At 44.7% G+C, this 25,838-nt stretch overlaps 1 protein-coding gene across 1 annotated transcript in view; it reads left to right on the forward strand.

Moving 5' to 3' along the window:
- The window catches only part of LOC115108006 (kelch-like protein 29), a 333,260-nt gene that overhangs the window by 277,261 nt on the left and 30,161 nt on the right, over positions 1–25,838 (forward strand). The window contains 2 exon segments of the mRNA XM_029631860.2: positions 10,223–10,405; positions 12,172–12,352. Coding sequence (XP_029487720.2) covers positions 10,223–10,405; positions 12,172–12,352 — 364 coding nt within the window.

The following is a 25,838-nucleotide window of genomic DNA, read 5'->3' on the forward strand; positions in this document are numbered from 1 at the left end:
CCGGTGACTCTCCTAGCTACTAATTGGCTAATTAGAGACAGTTTACTGTAAAGTGATTATCTGTCATTAGGTATTCTGAGGAAGGGATTCCATTGTGAATTTGTGACGTTTACACCCATAGATGAACAGTGCCTTCTGAATGTTTTCACGTTAGCGTTATTCTAAAATGGATTAAATCGTTTTTTTTTCCACTTTGTGTGTAGATTGCTGAGGATAAAAAATTTTTTTTTAAGTATTTAATCCATTTTAGAATAAGGCTGTAATGTAAGAAAATGTGGAAAAAGCTACTTTCCGAAGGCTCTGCATTTAGTCTTATTGTCTGATCCCTCTGTCTCCTGCATGTCAATAAGGATCTGTCACTGAGACGAGACGTAAAACCACAGTCAGTTCTTTGATGCCGATGAACAGTAGTGCTGAGCGATTAGTGCTTTTTGAGGTTGGTTCGGTTTTGGTTCGGACACACAAACGCATGTCAAACCCCTTCCTCACAGTAGCTATGCTCAGCGCAGCCCCAGAAAGGAAAATCTAGAGCAAGGCCAAACCGTTAACTTTGCTCAGCCAAGTGTACTAGCACTCAGACAAATGAGCTGTAATGACTGCGGGACGTTTACCCCCACTCTATACACACACACACACACACACACACACACACACACACACAGTCTACACATACAGTGCCTGTGCCCAGCTATATACACAAATACTTTAATATATACCGGCTAGAGCAGGGGGAGGTCTGAAATGAGATTCTCATCTCTGTGACCATTTGCACTATCTGTACACTGATATAAAATTCACGAGCCACAAGCCCAGAATCTACAAAATAAATGATTAAACCACACACAGATACTGTACACACGCATATACACAGCACCAGCGAGAGAGGAGAGCTAACAAACCGCATTGCAGCAGGTCTGAGCTGGTCAAGCGTTGACTTCTATCATGGTTTAGACTCGCATACAGTAGCTCCAGTTATGGGTATGCAGTCAAATGCTCTGTTTGGTTGGAGAGGCCAGCGGCTGCTTCGAACTGTGTTAGACAGGTGAGCAATCAACTTCCAGAGACGAATCTGTAGTCAAATACACTCACCTTCAAATGAAATGAAATGAATCGGTGAATATATACAGTGGGGCAAAAAAGTATTTAGTCAGCCACCAATTGTGCAAGTTCTCCCACTTAAAAAGATGAGAGAGGCCTGTAATTTTCATCATAGGTTCACTTCAACTATGACAGACAAAATGAGAAAATCCAGAAAATCACATTGTAGGATTTTTAATGAATTTATTTCTCATTTTGTCTGTCATAGTTGAAGTGTACCTATAATGAAAATTACAGGCCTCTCTCATCTTTTTAAGTGGGAGAACTTGCACAATTGGTGGCTGACTAAATACTTTTTTGCCCCACTGTATACCCAAGGATGTCCAGCCCTCCGCCCGAAGAGCTATTGGGGCTGCAGGCTTTTGCTCCAGCCCTGGTCTAACACACCTGATTCAGTTCATCAGCTGCTCTACAGGGCTTTGGCATTAGAGCAGGGCTGCATCAAGCGCCTGCAGACCCTGTAGCTGTCCAGCAGGACGGTAACCTTAAAGCAGTAATAGTCATGATGTAAAAATACACTTAGTAAAGTGAGTGGCCTGCAGGCCGAGGGGGGGGTGAAGATATTGGGAAGACTATATAAAGATATTAAAGTCAGACTCTGATTTTAACGCACACGCACACTCTTGAAGCCCTACATTTGGAGTGGTGACATCATCATCGTATTCACACTTCTTGTCCCCCTCAGCCCTCTGGGGAAGAGACTGAAGAGACAGAGGCACCACTGAGATGGAAATGAGAACTACACGCACGCACACATACACACACACACACACACACACACACATACGCACACAACCCATTCACACTAGACTCCTACACGGGAGCACAGAGATCATAAGATGGTATTTCATACTATTCGGTTCTGTCTGTCGGCTTATCGTCTGAAGCACCACGTCCTCTCCAGCCATTCATTTGGGAGATAGGACTTGTGTGAATTTGGAAGCCAATTATAGGGTTTGTTATTTTGGTTAGTTGCGAGCATATGCATGGGTATTTATGTGTGTGCGCGCTAGTGTCCAGCTTCTAGTTTGACTGATTATTCAGGCTGGTTTGTTTTAAAGATCCAATGTAGCGTGATATTACTCTGTGCTACGGTCTGAAAAGGAAAGCGGGCACGGTCCCCACCGCTTGAGAATGGCTGAGAGACACACACTATGCCGACGCTTCGGAAATGCCTTCAGCATATCATAATCATATCTCATCTCTTGCCATGTGGAAAGATGGGGGAGAGCCTAGAATAGAACATAAAGGTGGAGACATTGATGTTTCTGGGTCTTATTGGTGAGTTTGGTTTACGTTTGAACAAATACATCATTTTCATATCATACATTTGAAATGTTACTGTAGCTAGTATGTCCTCTGACCGCTGGCCTAAATATGGGGAGTGAATTTCAACCCCCTGGCTGTCTGCATGACGACATAGCTTTCTGACCACTGACCAGAGGACCAAGTACTGGCTGGCTGATTTGGCTCAGTTTCTTCCAAGAGCTAGATTATGCAGTGTACAGAACACACACACACTAACACCAAATCCACACATGCAATGATTTTCACATAACCAGGCTGGATGAATATTGTATGAGGTTGAAGCTGCTGTAAAGTCTTAGGTAGGTTAAATGGTCACATTTAGTGTGTGTGTGTGTTTGCTTTGGCAGATCACCTGCTAGTGCTGAGTCCTTGTCGCATTGTGTCTTTCAGGGGCTGGCTAGAGTCCCCTCACAGCAGGCCACAAATACACACACACACACATCCTGAGAATACCCATAGTGCACACACTTACATACACTCAAACACACTCCCTGATTCTTTGCCAGAATACCCTCACAGCAGGGGCCACACACGCACACACACACACATACACTGTATCTGAGGCCCCTAGCCTCCTGATCCTTACCATACCAAATGACCTCCCTGGGAGAGAGAGCATACGGTTAGGAGAAAGGAGGAGGAGAAGGATTGAGAGGGCTGAGATAAAAAGGGAGTGTGTGGCTTAGTGCCAGACCCCACAGATCCGCAGGACAGCAGCACAATTAGACTCAAATTAACCAAATCATGAGAAAACAAAAAGCATATTACTTGACACACTGGAAAGAATTAACAAAAAAACAGAGCAAACTAGAATGCTATTTGGCCTTAACACACAGAGTACACAGGTGGCAGAATACCTGACCACTGTGACTGACCAAAACTGGAGGAAAGCTTTGGCTATGTACAGACTCAGTGAGCATAGCCTTGCTATTGAGAAAGGCCACCGTAGGCAGACCTGGCTCTCAAGAGAAGACAGGCTATGTGCCCACTGCCCACAAAATGAGGTGGAAACTGAGCTGCACTTCCTAACCTGCCAAATGTATGACCATATTAGAGACACATATTTCCCTCAGATTACACAGATCCACAAAGAATTTGAAAACAAACCCAATTTTGATAAACCACAGTGTGCAATCACAACAGCAAGATTTGTGACCTGTTGCCATAAGTAAAGGGCAACCAGTGAATAACAAACACCATTGTAAATACAACCCATATCTATGTTTATTTATTTTCCCTTTTGTACTTTAACTATTTGCACATAATATGACATTTGAAATGTCTTTTATTCTTTTGGAACTTTTGTGAGTGTAATGTTTAATGTAACTTGATATTGTTTATTTCACTTTTGTTTAGTATCTACTTCGCTTGCTTTGCCAATGTTAACATGTGTTTCTCATGCCAATAAAGCCCTTAAATTGAATTGATATGAGAGAGATTGATGGGAAAGAAAGAGGGTCAGAAAGGAAGAGGACGGGGCAATGGGAGAGATCAAGGTGAGATATACAGAGAATGGATAGAGAGAGCAAGGTTGAACTGTGGAGTAAATAGGGGAAGAGATAAGAGGAGATAAAAAATTTAAAAAAAACAGAGGAAGCAGGCCTTAGAAGGGTTTAGCCGAAGGGGAAAAGAGGAGATGGCAGGGGCACAGCATGGGGCAGGGAGGAGAACAAGGAGAGACCGAGAAGGGTGGTGTGTGTGTGTGTGTAGTGGTGGGAAAAGTACCAATTGTCATACTTGAGTAAAGATAATGTACCTTAATAGAATATGACTCAAGTTAAAGTGAAAGTCACCCAGTAAAATTACATCTAGAGTAAAAGTCCAAAAGTATTTTGTTTTAAATATACTTAAGTATCAAAAGTAAATGTAATTGCTAAAATATACTTACAGTGCATTTGGAAAGTATTCAAACCACCAACAATCTACCTAGAGCTGGCCGCCCGGCCAAACTGACCAATGGGGGGGGGAGGGGCCTTGGTCAGGGAGGTGAACCCGATGGTCACTCTGACAGAGCTCCAGAGTTCCTGTGTGGAGATGGGAGAACCTTCCAGAAGGACAACCATCTCTGCAGCACTTCACCAATCAGGCCTTTATGGTAGAGTGGTCAGTCAGAAGCCACTCTTCAGTAAAAGGCACATGACAGCCCGCTAAGACTTTGCCGAAAGGCAATTAAAGGACTCTCAGACCTTGAGAAACAAGATTCTCTGGTCTGATGAAACCAAGATTGAACTCTTTGGCCTGAATGCCAAGCGTCACGTTTGGAGGAAACCTGGCACCATCCCTATGGGGAAGCATCATGCTGGCAGCATCATGATGTGGGGATGTTTTTCAGCGGCATGGACTAGGACACTCCTCAGGATCGAGGGAAAGATGAACTGAGCAAAGGTACAGAGAGATCCTTGATGAAAACCTGCTCCAGAGCTCTCAGAATCGTGTTTCTCATGGACTGAGAGTCCTTTCGGTGCCTTTTGGCCAACTCCAAGTGGAAGGTTCTCCCATTGGGTTCTTGGTCACCTCCCTGACCAAGGCCCTTCTCCTCAGATTGCTCAGTTTGCCCAGGTGGCCAGCTATATGAAGAGTCTTGGTGGTTCCAAACTTCTTTCATTTAAGAATGATGGAGGCCACTGTGTTTTTGGGGACCTTCAATGCTGCAGACATTTTTTGGTACCCTTCCCCAGATCTGTGCCTCGACACAATCCTGTCTCGGAGCTCTACAAACAATGCCTTTGATATCATGGCTTGCTCTGACATGCACTGTCAACTGTGGGACCTTCTATAGACAGGTGTGTGCCTTTCCAAATCATGTCCAATCAATTGAATTTACCACAGGTGGACTCCAATCACGTTGTAGAAACATCTCAAGAATAATCAATGGAAACAGGATAAACAGGAAAGGGGTCTGAAAACTTTCAGAATGCATTGTACATATGCAGACCAGGGCTTTTGGCACCGTTAATTTGCTACACAGTAACCGTCTGACAGAGCTTGTGACCGGACTCTGGGGGTCTGGAGCAGGGTTGCAAAGAATTTGGGTAATTTTCAAGGAACATATGTAATTTTACTGATTATCACCGATGTCTGTAATTATCTCTGGCCTTCTGTGTGGCCTTATCATATGTAACATTAAAACAACTATGATTTTAACATACACAGAATGACAAAGCTGTAAAACATGATCCTAAATATAAATCCTAAACTTGGTGAATACCATTGGTGTTTAATATGACAGAATGCCATAGATTACCGATAACTTTGGTCAATTACAGGTGGCTTTTCAACCGTAGTTGGGAGTAGAGAGACGAGCGGTGTGCGTGGTTGTGTGCGTGTTCTGCCCGATGCTACTGTATGCTCAGCAGGTGGGCAGCTCACCTCTCAGAGTTCCCGCCCCCTGCCTCTCCCTTTCCTCTCATGGTCACGACACGGGAAATAAACCATAGGCTGTCAGCATCTCAGTTATCCCTCTATCTTTCCATCCCTCACTCCATCCGCCCTTCTCCCCCAAATGTCGTTTCAGCAGCTGAAACGCCCCTGTGCGGATCTGTTGTCAAGGAGAGTGCACTGTCTCACAACTCTCGGTAAGTCGTTTTAGCCACACGTGGATAGATGGAGGGCAAGAGATTTTTTTTTCCACCTCCCTAACGAGCTGAGAAGCGTCTCTCAGTTTGACCTCGGGGAGCAGGGGTCAAGAGGCTACCCGGCCAGATGTCATGTTCACTGGCAAAAACTAAAACGAGAGTTGCTTGTCTTGGCAATTATCCCCCTGTCCCCGGTGTATGCATGAACCTTTAGGTTGTTATAATGTGGTAAATTCTAACATATTATAACATAAACACATATGTTCAACCAATACATGATGCGTGTCCCATTGTGTCAAGATGGTTGGCATTTACCTCAGAGCAGAGAACTGCACCATCAGCTGAATGTATGATCTAAACACATGTTCACTCAATGCGTACAGTATGTTTCATATAGTCCATGTACTGTAGATGTACATGGTTGGCATTTACCTCAGGACTGAGAATCACCCATTCAGCAATACTGTAAAAGCACTATATCAGCTGGATGTACAGTATGCCTGCAAATAGTACCTTGTGGGTGTGCTGTTGCCACTCTGAATACCTCAGAACTACACTCAGCATTAAATCTATTTTTACACTCCTCCCATCTCATCCTCCTACAAGATGTTGTCGCTGTTTCCCCGCTTTAATAATCAGTCAGGGTTCTTTCGACCATATCTTTTTTTTTTTGTAGTTACAATTGCAACACACATTCATATTATTTGGTAAAGCTCTCGGACATTCGTGGCCCATTTGCAGTTCAACTGCTCTCGTAACCCTTGAAAGAAGAAGCAGTGCATTTTTTCCCCAGCCGTCCTATCCCAGTGTAAGCGGGTATGTCATTGATATATGATACATGATAGGCCTGTGTCTGAGCCAGCATTTACTTCTCCTCGTCCCACTAAAGCCTCCTGTGTCGCTTTATCCTTTTCCTCCTCTTTCCACCTTTCTTTAAGAAAAAAAATCTAAACCAAAAGCACTTGGTGCTCTCACAGCCCTGGAGAAAGATGGGTAACGAGAAAAAGAAGGAAAGAGAGAGCAGCTTTAGAAGAAAAAAAAAAGAAAAAGATGACATGGAGGGAAAGATGGTAAAGGAGCGGTGGACAGAGGTTGTCAGGGGAACAAGGGAGGAGAGGAGAAGGTTTGGAGTATTGATCCAGGAAAATGAGCCAGTGGTTAGAATCTTAGCTATGGAATTTCTGAGGAATGTATCTCTCTCCTTCTCTCTGGCTCTCCCGCTCTCTCTCCCCTTGCACTCTCGGTCTCTCTCATCTCCTCTCCTCTCTCCTTGTCTACCTGCTGTCGAGGGCTAAGAGGCCTGGAGAAACACGTGGTGTTTTTGTACAGCCGTATGACAAGACACGCACACCCACACACACACAAACGACATAGTCTGCCGACAGTTGTGTGTGTGTGTGTGTGTGTGTGTGTGTGTGTGTGTGTGTGTGTGTGTGTGTGTGTGTGTGTGTGGAGATGAGATGAGATGAGATGCTGGTAGTGTGCTGAACACATGGTTGAGCACTGAACATGAAGATAATAGTTATACTCACAGATATCTCACTGATCAAAATACACAAAGACACACACACACACACACACACACACACACACACACAGGTTAATGGATGTGCCGCACTGAATTCCCACTCCTTGAGATGAGACCCAGAATTCAAATGCTGCGTTGGTAGTGCTGCTGTTGTTGAATACCCACACATTGATTTAGCATATTGATTTAGTAAAGGATTGAGGGCATGCTGTGAGTTTCGCTAGCACCGAGAGAGTGCTATCTATGGGAACGGAGAAGAGAGGAGACCAGAGAGGAGGGAGAGAAAGCAAGCTGGATAAATAAGTGTAGAGAGAGAGAGAGGTGTTATTTGTGGTAATGGAGAGAGAAAGAGAGAGTGTGTGGGGGGAGAAGGAGAGAGAAGGATGGAGATAGGGGTGTTATCTGTGGAAATGAATAGAGGGAGAAAGAGAGGCAAGCCTCACGTGCATCCTTCCAAAATCCTCTCTTATGCCAGGTTTACACTACACGATTCTGGCCAGGATGTAGCTGTCCCAGACAAGTTATTGAGATCGTTGACAAACTCCCCGTGTCGTTGCTGACTCGGGGTGCGCGGCCATGACCGACACTCGTTTAATGTGAGCGGGTCAAAGACGCAATCTAAGGGCTACCAAGCTGTCCCAGACGTCCCAATATTTTCAAACAGGTTTGATTTTATCGACACAAAATCGGCAATGCTCTTGTAGTGGGAGATGTGCAACGACAACTTTTGAGAACGGTGGTCAGTAATAGCCAATGAGAGCTCGCCAGATTAGAAGCCAGTGAGATGACATTGTTTTGCATCACCCAGAATGTGTAGATTCTTGAACAGGAGCGATGACTACTACCAGAATGCGTTTGTACTTGCCTTCAACCAATGCCAAAGTGTCAAATCGGTACAGCTCTGAAGTTCACAATTCAAAATGTTGGCTAGATATTTGAACTCCGTGTGGCAAGCGTGAACATCTGACTAAACGTTCATGGGGCTGCTATGAGCCACAGCTCGTAGCTACTACATTACATCGTATCACATCGCGAGGGGTAGCATGGTATGGGAACGGAAGATGGCGGAAACTGAGGTTTTGTTTGAAACTGCCAGTGAGTCGAGTAGTACAGAAAGTGAGAATGAGTGGGTTACTTTGGCGAAGAAAGAGGGAAATGAGAAGTAAAAGCTGTGTTATCAAATAGGAAACCACTAGACTCGTTTTCAGTCGGAGTCAGGGTTATGGATCAATGCTACTTGGGAAATCCGTTTATAGTCTCCAGGAAAATCTGGAATGTGTTGGAAGAAAGTGTGGAGTCGGTGAGAGTCACACAATTTTTGTGTGTGTCTGCCAAGTGTGTGTGTTTTAAAATATCAGAGTGGACTTTTTCCTGCAGGGATTTTCGTAGCAGGGCACCTATCACCTATGGGTTATTTCTGTGGTGGGACATATAACTGAAGACATTGATTGAGTGGACGGAGAAAACAAGTTCACTTCACCCATGCTACTGTTCTTTGATGTAGAGTCTCTCCCGTCTCATATAAAGTTAGGATTCATGAGATACCCTGTAAGAGCTTTTGTGCACAAGACCCTTCAGTGTCATAAAATGTCAAAGATTTGTGTCAAGTGGGTGCAGATGGGAATAAGATTGTAGGCCAGATGAAGGGAAACGCTGCAACTGTGGAGGTGAACATGCGCCTGAATTCCTGGAGTGACCTGTTAGGGTGAAGGAGAATGAGAGTAAGGGGTGTCCATCTTGTCTCCTGTCTGGAGGCGGTGAGAGAATTGGAAGGAATGAGTGGCGGGGAAGAAACAATGGTAGTAGAGCCACCACGACCAGTGAAGGTTTCTCATCAACTGAGGGATAGTGAAATGCTACATGTTAAAAAGGTGGACTTTGTATTATTTATTGCAATGGTCGTAAACTGTACAGAACAAGCGAAGAAGATGTCTAAAGTCTAAAATTGGAATCATTGTGAATGGTGCTGACATTTTTTGTGGTCTTTGTGATTTCACAGCCAAGGCAGCGCAAGAAATCCTGTCGGTGAATGTAGGCCCATCACAGGCCCCTGAGGCTGTGAAGGGATGTAATTGTGGAGTGGACTGTGATTAAAGAAGTCTGTTTTTTTGTTTAAAACATTTTTTAATAAAATGTTGATGTGTTTTATTTTGTATGATGACGTTTTCCCGACAAAGTGAAGAATCTTGTAGTGTGTCTGTGCCACATCGTTTAGAGTGCGCACCACTACGTTGGCAACACAGACAACAGAAAACAACAGGAAAGATGGTCGTTTAATGTGAGCGGCTCAAGCGATGTTAGGATTTTGAAAGACGTGTCGTGTCCACCCGGTTTACGTGAGAAGCCTGAGCTATTCAGGCAACCATAACCCATTTGAGAAACAATGTGCCTCTGAGCTCTCATGTAAGGACATTTCTCTCCATTTTTCCCAACACAAATGGGACTAATTGTTTGTCACAAACATTCCTTGAACCTAACTATCCTATAAGTAGCGCATGTTTTTGCACATGAACTTCCAACTTAGAGGACCCAGCAGTTGAGTCTATCTTAACAGAAACTCGCTCACAAAATAAATCTACTCACCGTATGGTACCTCAAACACAGTTTACCTTTGTCTCGTCCCTCCTCCCATCCATCCATCCCCCTTCTTTCCCTCCCCTCTCCCACACCTCACTCCTCTCTTCTCCCTCCCCCTCCCCCTCACTACCTCTAGGTGTGGCGGAGGTGATAGTGTTAATCGGTGGTCGCCAGGCCATCGGTATGAACCAGCGGTCTCTGACAGCGGTGACGTGTTTTAACCCTCAGAACAGTAAGTGGCACCCACTGGCCAGCCTGCCCTTCTACGACCGAGAGTTATTCAGCGTCATCTCAGCAGGGGACAACATCTACCTGTCAGGTAGGCTAATGATGGGGATTGCAGAAAACGCACGCACGCATGGGCACACAAACACACACACACTCTCACATAATGTCAACGTTGATATTCTTCCTATTATTTTAGATCTGTGTTCCTCCAGAGGTCCATCTGTTCTCTCTTCCACACTCCTACACAGAGTTAGACCTTGACATTGGACCCTGAAACGGCACTACTACGATTCGTCCTGCTGCATGTTCCCCTCTACCTCATTTCATATAAATGTAAATGTGTGTTGGGCCGGTGGACCTGGCCAATGTGTGTGTCTGTGGGGAGGCAGGCAGTCAGTGGGGAAATCAGCAGTGTACAGTAGTACTAACCATGGCTGAGGACTGTGCGTGTCCCTGCAGAGAATGAATGAAATGTCCACTCTGTTTGCTGCTTTCAAACCAAGCTACACTACATAGGCAAACATTGGCAGTAGAATGGTCCGTACTGAAGAGCTCAGTGACTTTCAACGTGGTACCGTCATCGCAGGCCACCTTTCCAACAAGTCAGTTCGTCCAAATTTCTGCCCGGCTAGAGCTGCCCCGGTCAACTGTAAGTGCTGTTATTGTGAAGTGGAAACGTCTAGGTACAACAAAGGAGGTAGGCCACACAAGCTCACAGGACCTGCTGAAGTGCGTACGGTGGTAAATTTGTCTGTCCTCGCTTGCAACAGTCACTACCGAGTTCCAAACTGCCTCTGGAAGCAGCGTCAGCACAAGATCTGTTCGTCGGGAGTTAAATGAAATGGGTTTCCATGGCCGAGCAGCCGCACACAGGCCTAAGATCACTATGCGCAATGCCAAGCGTCAGCTGTAGTGTCGTAAAGCTCACCGCCATCGGACTCTGGAGCAGTGGAAACGAATTCTCTGGAGTGATGAATCACACTTCACCATCTGACAATCCGACGGTCAAATCTGGGTTTGGTGGATGCCAGGAGAACGCTACCTGCCGAATGCATAGTCCCTACTGTAACGTTTGGCGGAGGAGGAATAATGGTCTAGGGCTGCTTGTCATGGTTCAGGCTAGGCCCTTTAGTTCCAGTAAAGGCTACAGCGTCCAATGAAATTCTAGACGATTCTGTGCTTCCAACTTTGTGGCAACAGTTCGGGGACGGCCCTTTCCTGTTTCATCATGACAATGCCCCCGTCCACAAAGCGAGGTCCATACAGAAATTGTTTGTCAAGATCGTTGTGGAAGAACTTAACTGGCCTGCACAGAGCCCTGACCTCAACCCCATCGACCACCTATGGGGATGAATTGGAACGCCGACTGCTAGCCAGGCCTAATCGCCTAATATCAGTGACTAACATCCCTAATGCTCTTGTGGCTGAATGGAAGCAAGCCCCTGCAGCAATGTTCCAACATCTAGTGGAAAGCCTTCCCAGAGGAGTGGAGGCTGTTAAAGCAGCAGGAGGGACCAACTCCATATTAATGCCCATGACTTTAGAACGAGATGTTCGATGAGCAGGTGTCCACATAATGTAGGTAATGCTTGTAAAAATAAGGGGTCAATAAGTAATTCCGGAATCGTTGTAAGCTGGGGGCAAATGTAACAAGGTACCACCAAGATACCATCCCCCACTTGGTGGTACCTTGTTACATTTGCCCCCAGCTTACAACGATTCAATAATTACTCATTGGAAACCAGTAAAAACGATCTTCAACTTAGTATTTTTAACATTTTGTTTCATGTATATTGAATTGTTTGCCAGAGTCTGATGTGACTGTAGCTGACTTGTGTCTTCTGTGTGTGTTTTAAGGTGGGACAGAGTCTGGTATGACGGTAACTGATGTGTGGTGCTACATGTCTCTATTGGACAATTGGAACCTGGTGTCTCGTATGACGGTGCCTCGCTGCAGACACAACAGTCTGGTGTACGACGGGAAACTCTATACCATTGGAGGACTGGGCGTGTCAGGAAACCTGAACCATGTAGAGCGGTAAGAGACACTGACACACTTGAACACTTGTACAGTATATGCTACTATATGTGCCTGTGGAGTGGAAACGACTGATTAAGTGGCTTAAGCTTGTAATGCTGCTCGTGTAGCAGCACAGGTAGCTATGCTATGCTAACGAGCCACGTTTGTAAAGTGCTCTGGGCTGGGAGCAGAGCGAGAAGACGAATATCCACTGTGACACTGACTAAAGTACTATTCTATTTAAGTAGGACATTTAATGTAGGCTATACTTATACTGAAGTTATTTTAGTGTCTTATATGTTACGAGGTCACATCGACTTTTACTTTTTCAATCGAGCTCCTTATGTATTGATGTCCTTGGGCAGAAGGATGGGTATTGTATGTATGTCCCTGTGTGTGCAACTGTCTGGAGCTGTAGAAAAACGTTCAACTTGAAGGACGGTTAACGTCAAACTCAATTATTAGTGGTAAAAATCCATTTATGATGGGAAATAAACTCCTCCTTTCACGGCAGTCTAACAATGAGACTGGAAACCTCTGAGGCAATATGAAAGGCAGTGGTAAAATGGCTTCATCTTCAGCTGCTCTCAACACAGTCTCACACTCACACACACACAACTGGGGTAAAATGTCTTCATCTTTTGCTGCTCTCAGCCGGGCTGGGAAGATTAAACTGAGCAATCAAAAGAACATAACAGAACGTATTACAACAGGCCACCGCTGCTCATTACAGAATGGAGTGGCTCTCCCAAGCCCCTCTCTCTCTCAATGTGGCAGAATACACACACACACACACACACAAGAGATACCACACAGACACACACACACTGAAGCTGTTCTCTCTCCGTGTAACAGCAGTCTCTCAAATGGATTCATCTAATTTGATATGTCCCCATAACGCTGCCATGCTGTGTCATTAAGACTGTGTCTGGCTGGAATACTGAGCTCTGTAATGGAAACACGTTTGATTCCTCTGCCTCGAGTCGCAGCTCGTAATTGCAGACCTAACATTGTCCCCAGGCTAGAGTTGCTGGCACGTAGAGCCTGGTAACAGTGTGGGACTGTTTGGGACTTAGGGAGTGTGGATTTACTGAGTGACATGATAATTCAATTCAAATTCTGAGCGAATCACACCACTATGAGACGTTGCTCCAAATCGTGGCGGAAAAGTGTTTATGTTGCACCGCGGAGTAATAATCCCCCAGAACCCGAGGTAGAAGGAACATACAGCCGTTCATGCTAATTGGTAGCTAGCGTAACTCTGTTAGCCATCCTGTAACACTGTACATTTATGTTTTCAGATAGAAAAAGAAAAGACATGCAGTCAATGGCAGTTTGATAATGTATGTTGTGGTTGTGCAGGACACTAATCCCATTAAAAAGTACAAGCGCAGTCTTTTTCGCCCCAATGGCAATGATGCGGAATGCTACAACTACTGTAAGGTACTGGAGGAGATTGTTAGACCCAACTACTGTAAGGTACTGGAGGAGATTGTTAGACCCAACTACTGTAAGGTACTGGAGGAGATTGTTAGACCCAACTACTGTAAGGTACTGGAGGAGATTGTTAGACCCAACTACTGTAAGGCACTGGAGGAGATTGTTAGACCCAACTACTGTAAGGCACTGGAGGAGATTGTTAGACCCATCTCTGTGGGGGATGACTTGCCACTGGCAGTTTGCGAAAAACTCAAACTCTTCTTCGAAGATACTACAAAAGGCAGCTGTGAATTGGCGAGAAATGGCAGATTATTTAGAGAAAGATAGAGTAGATAGACTCATGGAATATCCACGATGGACAAGCTAACCTACTTCTCTTTGTTGCACACAAACACACAAAAAAACATAATTGCCCCCCTGGGTGCAGCACACTTAGGGGGAGGATCTAAGGGTTTCTGTAAATGCTGATGGACTGAGAGACCAGTCAATTAAAACCGCCGGTTGTTTCGGGCCGTTCTGAGGCACTCTGAAACCAGACGTTTCGACGGAGCGAGAGCCGGTTGGTGGGCGAGATTATTGCAGACCTAGCAGTGCGTCTAGGCATTTGCCGCCGAACAAAGCTGCGGTGTGCATGCGTGTTTTAATGATGATGCTCAGAAACCCTCAGCCAGTCTCAATTATCAACAATTGTCAGTCAGCCTGAAACAGTCAAAAAGATCTGTTGCTTCGTTACCGGGGATGAATGGAGAAGGCAGAGGTGGAGAGTCAACTAAGAGTAAGGGGTTGAACAGTGAACAGAGTGGAGTGAACTACTAATGGACTTTCCTAAACAGCAGGAGACTCAATCTGTGCATAATGTCGCAGGGTTGAGGAACATACGAAAAGTTACTTCAGTGCTGTGTCTTGTCTTATCTGAGTGGTTGAAGTGTGTGTGTGTGTGTGTGTGTCCATGCTGCGTGGCTTACCGGTTGTAATTGCTCCCCAGGTAGCCGAGAGCTCCTTGTCTGAAGGATATTTATACTCCCAGCGTCACATACACACACAAACTCAGCAATTTACACATCCGGTGTCGTTAAGCCATTTATAGTCATTTCCTTCCAGTATGGCTGGGCCAGCTAAGCATATGGATTTCTCATCAAAACATGACAGGACTTGAACCGTTGCTCTCTAAAGACTTCTCACTGCCGTCTCACAGCCGGTCTCTCATTTGCTATCTAGCATATGAACATATGGTGGTAGAGTAGGTCTGTCTGTTGGTGGCCATCCGTCATTAAAATGGATAGAAACTGCCACACGCTGCGCTTGCAAAGTACAGTCCAGTGCATTTTGCAAACAGCTCCAGGGTTGGGGTCAATTCCATTTCAATTCCAGCCCATTCAGGAAGTAAACTGAAATCCCAATTCCAATTATGTTCAACACTTTTCAATTTAAGAAAATGTGGAATTGGAATTTGGTTTACTTTGTGGAATTGACCCCAACAGTGGTCAGCTCTCCATCCATTGACCATATTTTGGTTCTTCCCAGCATTATTGTGTAGGATGGCGTTTTGCGCAGTTTGGTCGAGTTGTCGTCAGTGGTCTGTCTTGCCTACCTACTGTATCTGTCTATCTGTTTGATGTAGTGTTGTGTGATTTTATATAGTGGTGCGTGTGAGTGGCTGGTTTAGTATGCTGTATGCTCTACCAGCCCTACCAGCCCTAGCAGCCCTAGCAGCCCTAGCAGCAGACTAACTGGGCCTCTGCCCTGATGCTCTGCAGCCAGAGTTGATTTGCTCCACTCAGACACTGATTGGCATGCCTGATTGAGGTTTGTTTACAGGCCTGTCTCCCAGTGTGAGTGTGAGTGTGTATGTGTGTCCATGCATGCGTGTGTGTGTCTCTACCCATCTCATTTGTCAGTCAAGACCTTAGCACCCAACCTCGGCGCCTCCACCCGCCCTGCATCCTAATTTGTAGCCCGGGCGTCCATCTTGCTCTTGGTTTCACGGCTCCTAACCGTGAAATTCTCCTACGTTCATTATGTCCTCAATCAGTCTGTCTCAGGGCCGCTGCCCTTTTTTTATACCAGCTCAGCAGGAAACCACAGCAACAGTCTACTGTATCTGCGTCACTCACATCATATGTAGCCTAGTGGTTAGAGCGTTAGACTAGTAATCGAAAGGTTGCAAGTTCAAATCTCCGAGCTGATAAGGTACAAATCTGCCGTTCTGCCCCTGAACAGGCAGTTAACCCACTGTTCCTAGGCCGTCATTGAAAATAAGAATTTGTTCTTAACTGACTTGCCTAGTAAAATAAATCAAATAAATGTATTCTACACACCCCTCTCAATAGACTAGGAATGACGCTAGTCAGTAGGAGCCGAAGACCTAAGAAGAAGTTGACAAGGTGTTTGCAACAGATAATAATCTTGAGAAAACCAAAATACATTCTCTGGGAGTGTTTAGGGTCCGACCTTATTTTTCACCTAGTCAAGGCAGGTCCCTATAAGATGGATGACAAAGTATTCAGCACGCAGTACAACCTTAGATACCTGATTGTGAGTTACAACAGCACTATGTAGTGCACCAGCACGTTGAACTGCTAGGCAACCTTATTGCTGCGTTTGAATAATCATGATTCAATGACTTGTCAATCCCAGATGGGTTTTGTTTTATTAATGGAGCACAATGTACAGGCAGACTGGCACGTTCCATTGCCAGTTTATATTGAATGAAGATTATTAGATAGCAACATGTACTTAATAGGTACCTAGTCAGTTGTCCAACTGAATGTATTCAACTGAAATGTGTCTTCTGTATTTAAGCCAACTCTTCTGAAACAGAGAGGTGCGGGAGGCTGCCTTAATCGACGTCTTTGGCGCCCGGGGAACAGCGGGTTAAAAGGCAGATTTTTACCTTGTCAGCGCGGGGATTCGATCCAGCAACCTTCCGGTTACTAGCCCAATGCTCTAACCACTAGGCTACCTAATACAGTGATATGGTGTGTAGTTTAACAAGCCTAACAAGTGTTCTCTTAAGTCTAGACTCTAGTACAGGGTTTTCCAATCTCATCCTCCGGGACCACCAGTCCAGTCATTGCACATGTTCGTTCGATTCCACCACAACGACAACTGATTCAACTTGTCAACTGATCGTCATTGCTTTTGATGAGGTGAATCAGGTGTTCTATAGAGAACAACATCCCTGAGGGACTGGTAAAGAAGTGGAGATGGTTTTGTTACTAGGCTGCATTAGAAATGTCTCTTCCCTGTAAAGTGTTGGAATGTTTTTTTGTTGTGTTTTTTTTGTTGTTCCATTGCTGTGCTTCCCAGTGAGTTTCAATTCCGTTCTGATGAGGTGAATTTCACTTTCTCCGTGTGTGTGTGTGTGTTAAACTTTCTTGGCCTTTCACAGAGGTAAATGTTAAATGTATCTTTTCACAACATTTCATATTCATACCCCTTGACTTATTCCACATTGTTGTTACAGCCTGAATTCAAAATGGATTAAGTAGATTTGTTTTACCCATCTACACACAATATCCCATAATGACGAAGTGAACGCATGTTTGTAGATTTTTTTTCGCACCAAAATATCTAATTTCATAAGTATTCACATCCTTGAGTAGGTCTCAAAGAGCTTTCCACACCTGGCATCGAACCAGGGTCTGTGGTAACGCCGCGAGCACCAAGATGCCGCTGCGCCACTCGGGAGCCCCCCTAAAAACAGGACAGGTCAAAGGAAAATGGACAATATGGAAAGGACCATCACAACTGTTGTCCAGGAGTTTCACTGTTTCAAGTTTGTATCCGGCAATTTTTTCGACATGCTGATCATGTTGAAAGAAATTATATTTCCCGCAGTGTTAACACATTGCAAATAGGCTCACCATAACTCCTCGTGAAGTTTGGTAGCTTATACTAATAAAGCCTGCTTTACAAATCGTGGGCCTCCCACACGGATGGGCATTCATAAAATTAATATTTTGTCCGGTCTGGACCAACGTTGCTTGGCCCAAACATAGACGTCTATAAATTGTCATTTTAACTTTCATTCAGAACCAAAAATGAGCCTGATTTCAACGTCTAGAAAATTTTCAACATTCGGAAAAGATGCCTTTTCAGCGTCTTGGAAAAGATGTATTTAAAACGTACGGAAATACGTATTTTCATCTTTCACTCAGAACCTAACTTCAACTTCTGGAAAATGCGAATTTTAGATGTCTTTTTAATATTGTTACGGGCACTATTTTAGTTTTGCAGGGTAGATTAATGATGGAATAACATTTTAGAATAAGGCTGTAATGTAGCAAAATGTAATGTAGCAAAATGTGGAAAAAGGGATGGGGTCTGAATACTTTCCGAATGCGCTGTATGTTGTGTAGTGGTCGACCTTGCCCCGCTCTGGCCTTCTGTCTTGTCCCAATAAAAATGTCTAACTTTTCTTCTCAGAAAAACGGTTGTTGCAAACTTCTACAGTAGGTGTTTCTTTTCAGGCCAGTCTCCAGCATTGGACAAAAGAGCACTGTGTAATAATCAACCTTTGTATCAATTCATATTAAATGTAAATTGCACCGATTTTTTTCCATCCTCTACCCACACTCTATTCCAGAGAGGACAGTGCATTATAGTCCATATCTTTATCGTGTCTCTACAGTGTGTGTTCAAACTCAGTGAGATACTCACACATTCAGCTAGACACACACACACACACACACCGGTTGGAAAAGGTATTCAGGGCATTCAGCCGCCAGTCAGACCGAGAGAAAGGACATTGTGCGTGCACGTGTGTGGTGGTGTGCGTGCTTACATTCTTGTGTACGTCCATCCTTGAATGTGTGTGTTTGATCCCTATGGTCCATTGAGGAAAAGAGTGTTAGACTGTTCACGCCTGTCCCGGTCTCCTCTGTCTCTCCTCTATAGAAGGCCCAGTCTCCACTCAGTGTAGTTGTATAGAAGCTCTACTCAGCCTGGCTGTATAGAGTGGTTGTGACAGTAATCGGCTCCATTGTCTGCCTGCTAGAGAAAGCTGTCAAGCCATTGTGAGAGATACGCCCCCACTTATTTATCCCATTCTACACACACACACACAAGCTCCCATTCACCTCTAGACACACTGTTGCCCTGCAAACACATACACATACAGGTATGCATGATACATACACTCACAGATACACACACACACACACACTCTTCCATTTAAACACTCATTCATGCACACACTTACACCGTTCATACACTGGCATGGGCACACACCCTCCTTTGCTGACAGCACCCATGTGGCACTGAGAAAAACTGCTGCACTGCAAACCAAACCCCTCCAGCCTCTTTCCCCTGTCTCCTTTTCCTAATGTGGCATGTTGATGAGCTGTTTGCCTGTGCCTGTGTTTCGGCTTGGTGCTGGGGGGGGGGTGCGGCCCTCTGTAGCCCAACGGCAGAGCTCCGTGATGAGGTAAAGTTAGTTCCAGACCCCTGCTGTGGAGGTCCCCCCCTACAGAGCTAATCCTCAACTCCCCAGGATTAACAACTTCACAACCCTGTCCCCTACTGTGCAGTCAAGGCTCTGCCTTACCGCCTTCCTGCTAATCCCCCCCCCCACCCCCATTTCTTTCCACTCTCTCCCCTACTTTTTACACTCTGCTTTCCCACTCAGCCCCTTCCTCGCTATTTACTTTCTTCCACTCCCAAAACACATTCTTGCTCCATCTACCTTTTGCCCTAACCTTTTGCCCACTCTTTCTGCCCTCTTCTTCCCCCTCCTCTCTCCTCTCCTTCTTCCCCCTCCTCTCTCCTCTCCTTCTTCCCCCTCCTCTCTCCTCTCCTTCTTCCCCCTCCTCTCTCCTCTCCTTATTCCACCTCCTCTCTCCTCTCCTTCTTCCTCCTCCTCCTCTCCTTCCTCCTCCTCTCTTCTTCTTCCCCCTCCTCTCTCCTCTCTTCTTCTTCCTCCTCCTCTCTCCTCTCCTTCTTCCTCCTCCTCTCCTTCTTCCTTCTTCCTCCTCCTCTCCTTCTTCCTTCTTCCTCCTCCTCTCTCCTCTCCTTCTTCCCCCTACTCTCTCCTCTCCTTCTTCCTCCTCCTCTCTCCTCTCCTTCTTCCTCCTCCTCTCTCCTCTCCTTCTTCCCCCTCCTCTCTCCTCTCCTTCTCTCTCTCTCTGCTGTATAAATGGGTATGAAGGCCAATTCAGCTGAAAGCCCCTTCATCCTTCACTAATTATCAACCTCTCCTCTCTCTGTCTGTATTTCCCCTCTACCCCGGATGTATGGATGTGTTTGTGACCGTAGGGATGTGTGTGTGTGTGAGTGTGTGAGTAAGTGTTTGACCTTAGGCTGTGCTTTGCCAGCTCTGTGGGGTGGCTATATGCGTCTCTGATTTAGTCTCCGGTGCCGGGAGGGAGGAAGAACGTCCCAAAAAGTGTAAGAATCATCTTTCTTTCTCTCCTCATCTCTTCCTTCATCTCTTTCTCTCCATCTTTTGGTTGATCTTTTTACCTCTCTCGCACCCCTCTCCCTTCATCTCTCTCTTACATATTATTGAGCTGTTGTAGTATACCTGATGGCTATATTAAAGCCAGATCATCTGAGTTATCCCTGACACACCAGCTTCCTCTTTCACAAGGAGGGCCTGGGGGGGGGGGGTGAAGGCCTGAGGTTTGTGTAGGAGGGGATGATAAAACGGGGATGTCTGGGGAGGCCTGCACCGTCCCTCGTGGGGTTCCAGGCGACATCCAGAGATATAGGCATGGCTGAGATGGGTGGGTTAGGCCTCGGCCTGGGGAGAGTATTAGTGGAGGGGAGAGGGTGAGTGGAGATGAGACAGGGAGGTAATGGGTGTGTGTATGTGTGTGCTTGTGTTTTACCAGGCTAATAAACGACTAGCAGCTGGTTTTGGGTGATTTCCAGGTTTTACCAGCAGACTAATCATTTCTCTGTCTCTCTCCTCCACCTCCCTCTCTCCCCCCTCTTCCCACCTCCCTCTCTCCTCTCCACCCTTTTCCCTTCTCCCTCTCTCCCCCCTCTTCCCACCTCCCTCTCTCCTCTCCCCCCTCTTTCCACCTCCCTCTCTCCTATCCTCTTAGCATTCTACAGATCATTAGAAACATCTCAGGGCTGTAAAGAAAGTAGAAAAGGAAAGAAGAGAAAGACCAGACTGACAGGAAGAAAGATAGAGACATTAAGCTGCAGCTCACACTTCTATGCTGAAGACAAATTGTTGTTCAATATTTAGTTTATCAATAGATGATAGAAACACAATCTCCTGCCTTGGTAAAGGCTCTGCGATTAAATAGGCTGTGATGTCGCATTCCTATCGCACAGCAACATGTCTTCTGGTCGGATGAAACAAAAATAGAACTGTTTGGCCATAATGACCATCGTTATGTATGGAGGAAAAGGGGGATGCTTGCAAGCCGAAGAACACCATCCCAACCGTGAAGCACGGGGTGGCAGTATCATGTTGTGGAGGTGCTTTGCTGCAGGAGGGACTGGTGTCTTCAGAAAATATATGGCATCATGAGGATGGAAAACTATGTGGATATATTGAAGCAACATCTCAAGACATCAGTCAGGAAGTTAAAGCTTGGTCTCAAATGGGTCTTCCAAATGGACAATGACCCCAAGCATACTTACAAAGTTGTGGCAAAATGGCAACAAAGTCAAGGTATTGGAGTGGCCATCACAAAGCCCTGACCTCAATCCCATAGAACAATTGTGGGCAGAACTGATAAAGCGTGTGTGAGCAAGGAGGCCTACAAACCTGACTCGGTTAGACCAACTCTGTCAGGAGGAATGGGCCAAAATTTACCCAACTTATTGTGGGAAACTTGTGGAAGGCTATCCGAAACGTTTGACCCAAGTTACAGGAATACTATTTAGTCAAAGCTAACTATTAGAGAAATATTCTGGTATTTTTGTTGTGTGTGCAAATAGAATCATCTTTCATATCAGTATTTACTGACTGCCTGTTATCTTCAATATGTTTCACAATATTATTCAGTACATGTCATTTTACAGGTATTATGAGCATATAAGCAGTTAACACATTCATTTACATACAGCACCAGTCAAATGTTTGAAAACACCTGAGGTTTTATTTTATTTTTTTACTATTTTCTAAATTGTAGAATAAGAGTGAGGACATCAAAACTATGAAATAACACATATGGAATCATGTAGTAACCAAAGAAGTGTTAAACTAATCCAAATATATTTTATATTTGAGATTCTTCAAAGTAGCCACCCTTTGGCTTGATGACAGCTTTTGTATTTCTATGGCAGTATATTTTTTCTCCCCAATTTTGTGGTATCCAATTGTTAATCGTTACTGTCTTGACTCATCGCTACAAATCCCGTACGGGCTCGGGAGAGACGAAGGTCGAGAGCCATGCGTCCTCTGAAACACAACCCAACCAAGCCGCACTGCTTCTTAACACAGCGCGCATCCAACCCGGAAGCCAGCCGCACCAATGTGTCGGAGGAAACACCGTACGCCTAGCGACCTGGTCAGCATGCACTGCGCTCAGCCCACCACAGGAGTCGCTGGTGCGTGATGAGACAAGGATATCCCTACCGGCCAAGCCCTCCCTAACCCGGACAGCGCTAGGCCAATTGTGCGTCGCCCCAAGGACCTCCCGGTCGCGGCCGGCTGCGACAGAGCCTGGGCTCGACCCCAGAACCCAGACCACTGCGCCATCCGCGAGGCCCAAGAGTCAGTATTGTTTACGGTTATTACGGTGACCACAATCATTTGGTTGGCCAATTACCTTTATTCAACATTCCATAACCATCACAGCCCTAGATGCAGCCATTTGCTGTTTAGTGAGAAGAGCGAAAATCTATACATTTTATTTTTGGAATCTAAAATAATTGGACATAGGAGTCTATGGGTTCATATTCCTAAAGTAGCCATACAACAAATTACCACGTGCATCTCCCGCTTAATTGGGCCTATAGTAGCCTAGTAAATAGATAAACTATGCATTTCAAGTTTTGCTGTATGCAAAATGGTTTACAGCCTACAGGTTAATTTCACAGGTGACCAGACAGTTCATCTTTTACTTTGAAGTACAGTTGAAGTCAGAAGTTTACATACACCTTAGCCAACTACATTTTATCTCAGTTTTTCATAATTCCTGACATTTAATCCTAGTAAAAATTCCCTGTTTTATGTCAGTTAGGATCACCACTTTGTTTTAAGAATGCGAAATGTCAGAATAATAGTAGAGAATTATTTATTTCAGCTTTTATTTCTTTCATCACATTCCCAGTGGGTCAGAAGTTTACATACACTCAATTAGTATTGGTAGCATTGCCTTTAAATTGTTTAATGGGCAACTCAAACCCCTGGTAGAGCATATTTCCTAATATTATGAAATAAACTTTTTTATAATTTCATCGTTCTTAAATAATGTTTAGAGCTCAACAACATTTTACAGTCTTATAATTTCCCATTTTATACACAATGCTGAAAATGTGTGCTTAGGTTCGGTTTTGCTAACGTTCACTTCCTGGTTTTCGACCATCTTTGAATGTGTTTTTTTTTTTAAATACAGGACTCCGACAATGAAAACCACATGATCATTTTACTCAATGGCATTGGTTGAGATGATAAAATATGCCAAACAAAATTCTTGTTTAATTTAAAATTGGTTGTCAACTGCCCAGTTGAGCTGCCAGTTAAAGGGTTAAGAGTTCGTATTACCACTGAAAAGGACTCAACCACACAAAGGCCCAGCCGTCCCATCTTCAGTCAGCTGATTTATTTTTATTGGACCTTTATTTTATTTTCATCTATTTTTTTATCTTCATCCATGACCTTTAGTTATATGGTAATAGTGCCAGCCTAGCTGCATCTTGTTTGCCATTTGCACAAAATTCTTACATTTCTGCTTGCAATACAATACTTCAACCACTAGAAAATGTGTGTTCGCACAAAGGACATTCTCAAGTTCAGTTTTTATAAATGTCAACTTTTGCTGGAAATCTGGTCCTAGCAGGTTTTGGGGAATATTTTGTACATGTGTGTGTTCTCATCTAGTGTGTGTGTGTGTTCTCATCTAGGGTGTGTGTGTGTTCTCATCTAGTGTGTGTGTGTGTGTGTGTGTGTGTGTAGTGTGTGTGCGGATTGAGAATAAGTAATTGGTGTGTGACCTACAGTGATTTTGCATGTCCTACTTGACGCCCACATCCAATTAAACTGGCATACCGTCTCTCTCTCTCTCTCTCTCTCACACACACACACACACTTTGTCTCCAGTCCTCTCTTGACTGTTTCAAGGTGCCCTCTCAACAGTCTCAAATGAGTGTTATGGTTGGCGGAGGATGCCAGAGTAGCAGCAAGGGTCTGGAGTGTGCTGTCCCCCCCCCCCCCCCCCCCCTACACACAGATATGGACAGACTGCGGTTTACAGGGCAGCTTGTATTATGGGTAAATCTGGGAGGGCCAGTGTAGACAGTCCAGCATTAGATGGTGACAGGGCTTGTGTGTGTGTGTGTGAGTCCAGGGCTGTCTCCAGCCTTTTGGGGGCCCTAAGCAACATTTGGTTGGGCGGCCCCCCACCTTGTGCAAAAAAAAAACATTTTAGTGGCCTCCCTCTTGACCTTTGAGAGAAAAATTTACACTGACATTTTTTAAGGGCAACATGTAAATTGTTGGTCCCATGTTTCATGAGCTGAAATAAAAAAATCCCTGAAATTTTCCATATGCACAAAAAGCTTATTTCTCTCAAATGTGCACAGATTAGTTTACATCCCTATTAGTGAATATTTCTCCTTTGCCAATATAATCCATCCACCTGACAGGTGTGACATATCAAGAAGCTGCTTAAACAACATGCTCATTACACAGGTGCACCTTGTGCTGAGGACAAAAAAAGGCCACTTTAAAATGTGTAGGTTTGTCACCCAACAAAATGCTACATATGTCTCAAGTTTTGAGGGAGCGTGCAATTGGCATGCTGACTGCAGGAATGTCCACCAGAGATGTTGCCAGATAATTTAATGTTAGTTTCTCTACCATAAACTGCCTCCAAAGTTGTTTTAGAGAATTTAGTAGTATGTCCAACGGGCCTCACAACCTCAGACCACATGTAACCATGCCAGCCCAGGACCTCCACATCCGGCTTCTTGAAACACACAGGAAACTCAAGGATTGTCTGGGGGGGTGCCATGGATTATTTCGGTCTGTAATAAAGCCCTTTTGTGGAGAAAAACACATTCTGATTGGCTGGGCCTGGCTCCACAGCCCAGTCATGTGAAATCTGTAGATTAGGGCCTAATACATTTAATTGACTGATTTCCTTATATGAACTGTAACTCAGTAAAATCTTTGAAATTGTCAGAAGTTGTGTTTATAGTTTTGTTCAGTATAGTTTTAAAGTTCATTTCCTGCAATTCTACACATTTTACCATGGGGCGGAAAGAAAAACGGTGCCATTTTTTTCCCATGAAGTGGAGATACATTTTCTTAGTAATTTCCTGCAATGACTAATATGTTAATGTTAATATGATATCTGAATGACTAAAAAAATCAATGGGGCCCCTGGGCACATGCCCTGCATGCCCGGTTGGTATTTGGCCATGGTTACTACAAGTTTATACACTTGTACATTTGGTACACCTTCCTAATATTTGGTTGCAACACACCCCTCCACCCTTTTGCCCTCAGAACAGCCTCAATTCGTCGGGGCATGGACTCTCCAAGGTGTCCAATGCTTCCCACAGTTGTGTCAAGATGGCTGGATGTCCTTTGGATGGTGGACCATTCTTGAAACACACGGGAAACTGTTGAGTGTGAAAAATCCAGCAGCGTTTCAGTTCTTGACTCAAACCGGTGCACCTGGCACTTCCCAACACATCCCGTTCAAAGGCACTTGAATCTTTTGTCTTGCCCATTCACCCTCTGAATGGCACAATTACACAATCCATGTCTCAATTGTGTCAAGGCTTGAAAAGTATTATTTGAAATGTCTCCTCCCCTTCATCTACACTGATTTGAAGTGGATTTAACAATAAGGGATCATAGCTTTCACCTGGATTCACCTGGTCATTCTACAGTACCAGTCAAAGATTTGGACACACCTACTCATTCCAGGGT

The sequence above is a fragment of the Oncorhynchus nerka genome, linkage group LG24 (assembly GCF_034236695.1).
Source record: "Oncorhynchus nerka isolate Pitt River linkage group LG24, Oner_Uvic_2.0, whole genome shotgun sequence".
Lineage (NCBI taxonomy): Eukaryota > Metazoa > Chordata > Actinopteri > Salmoniformes > Salmonidae > Oncorhynchus > Oncorhynchus nerka.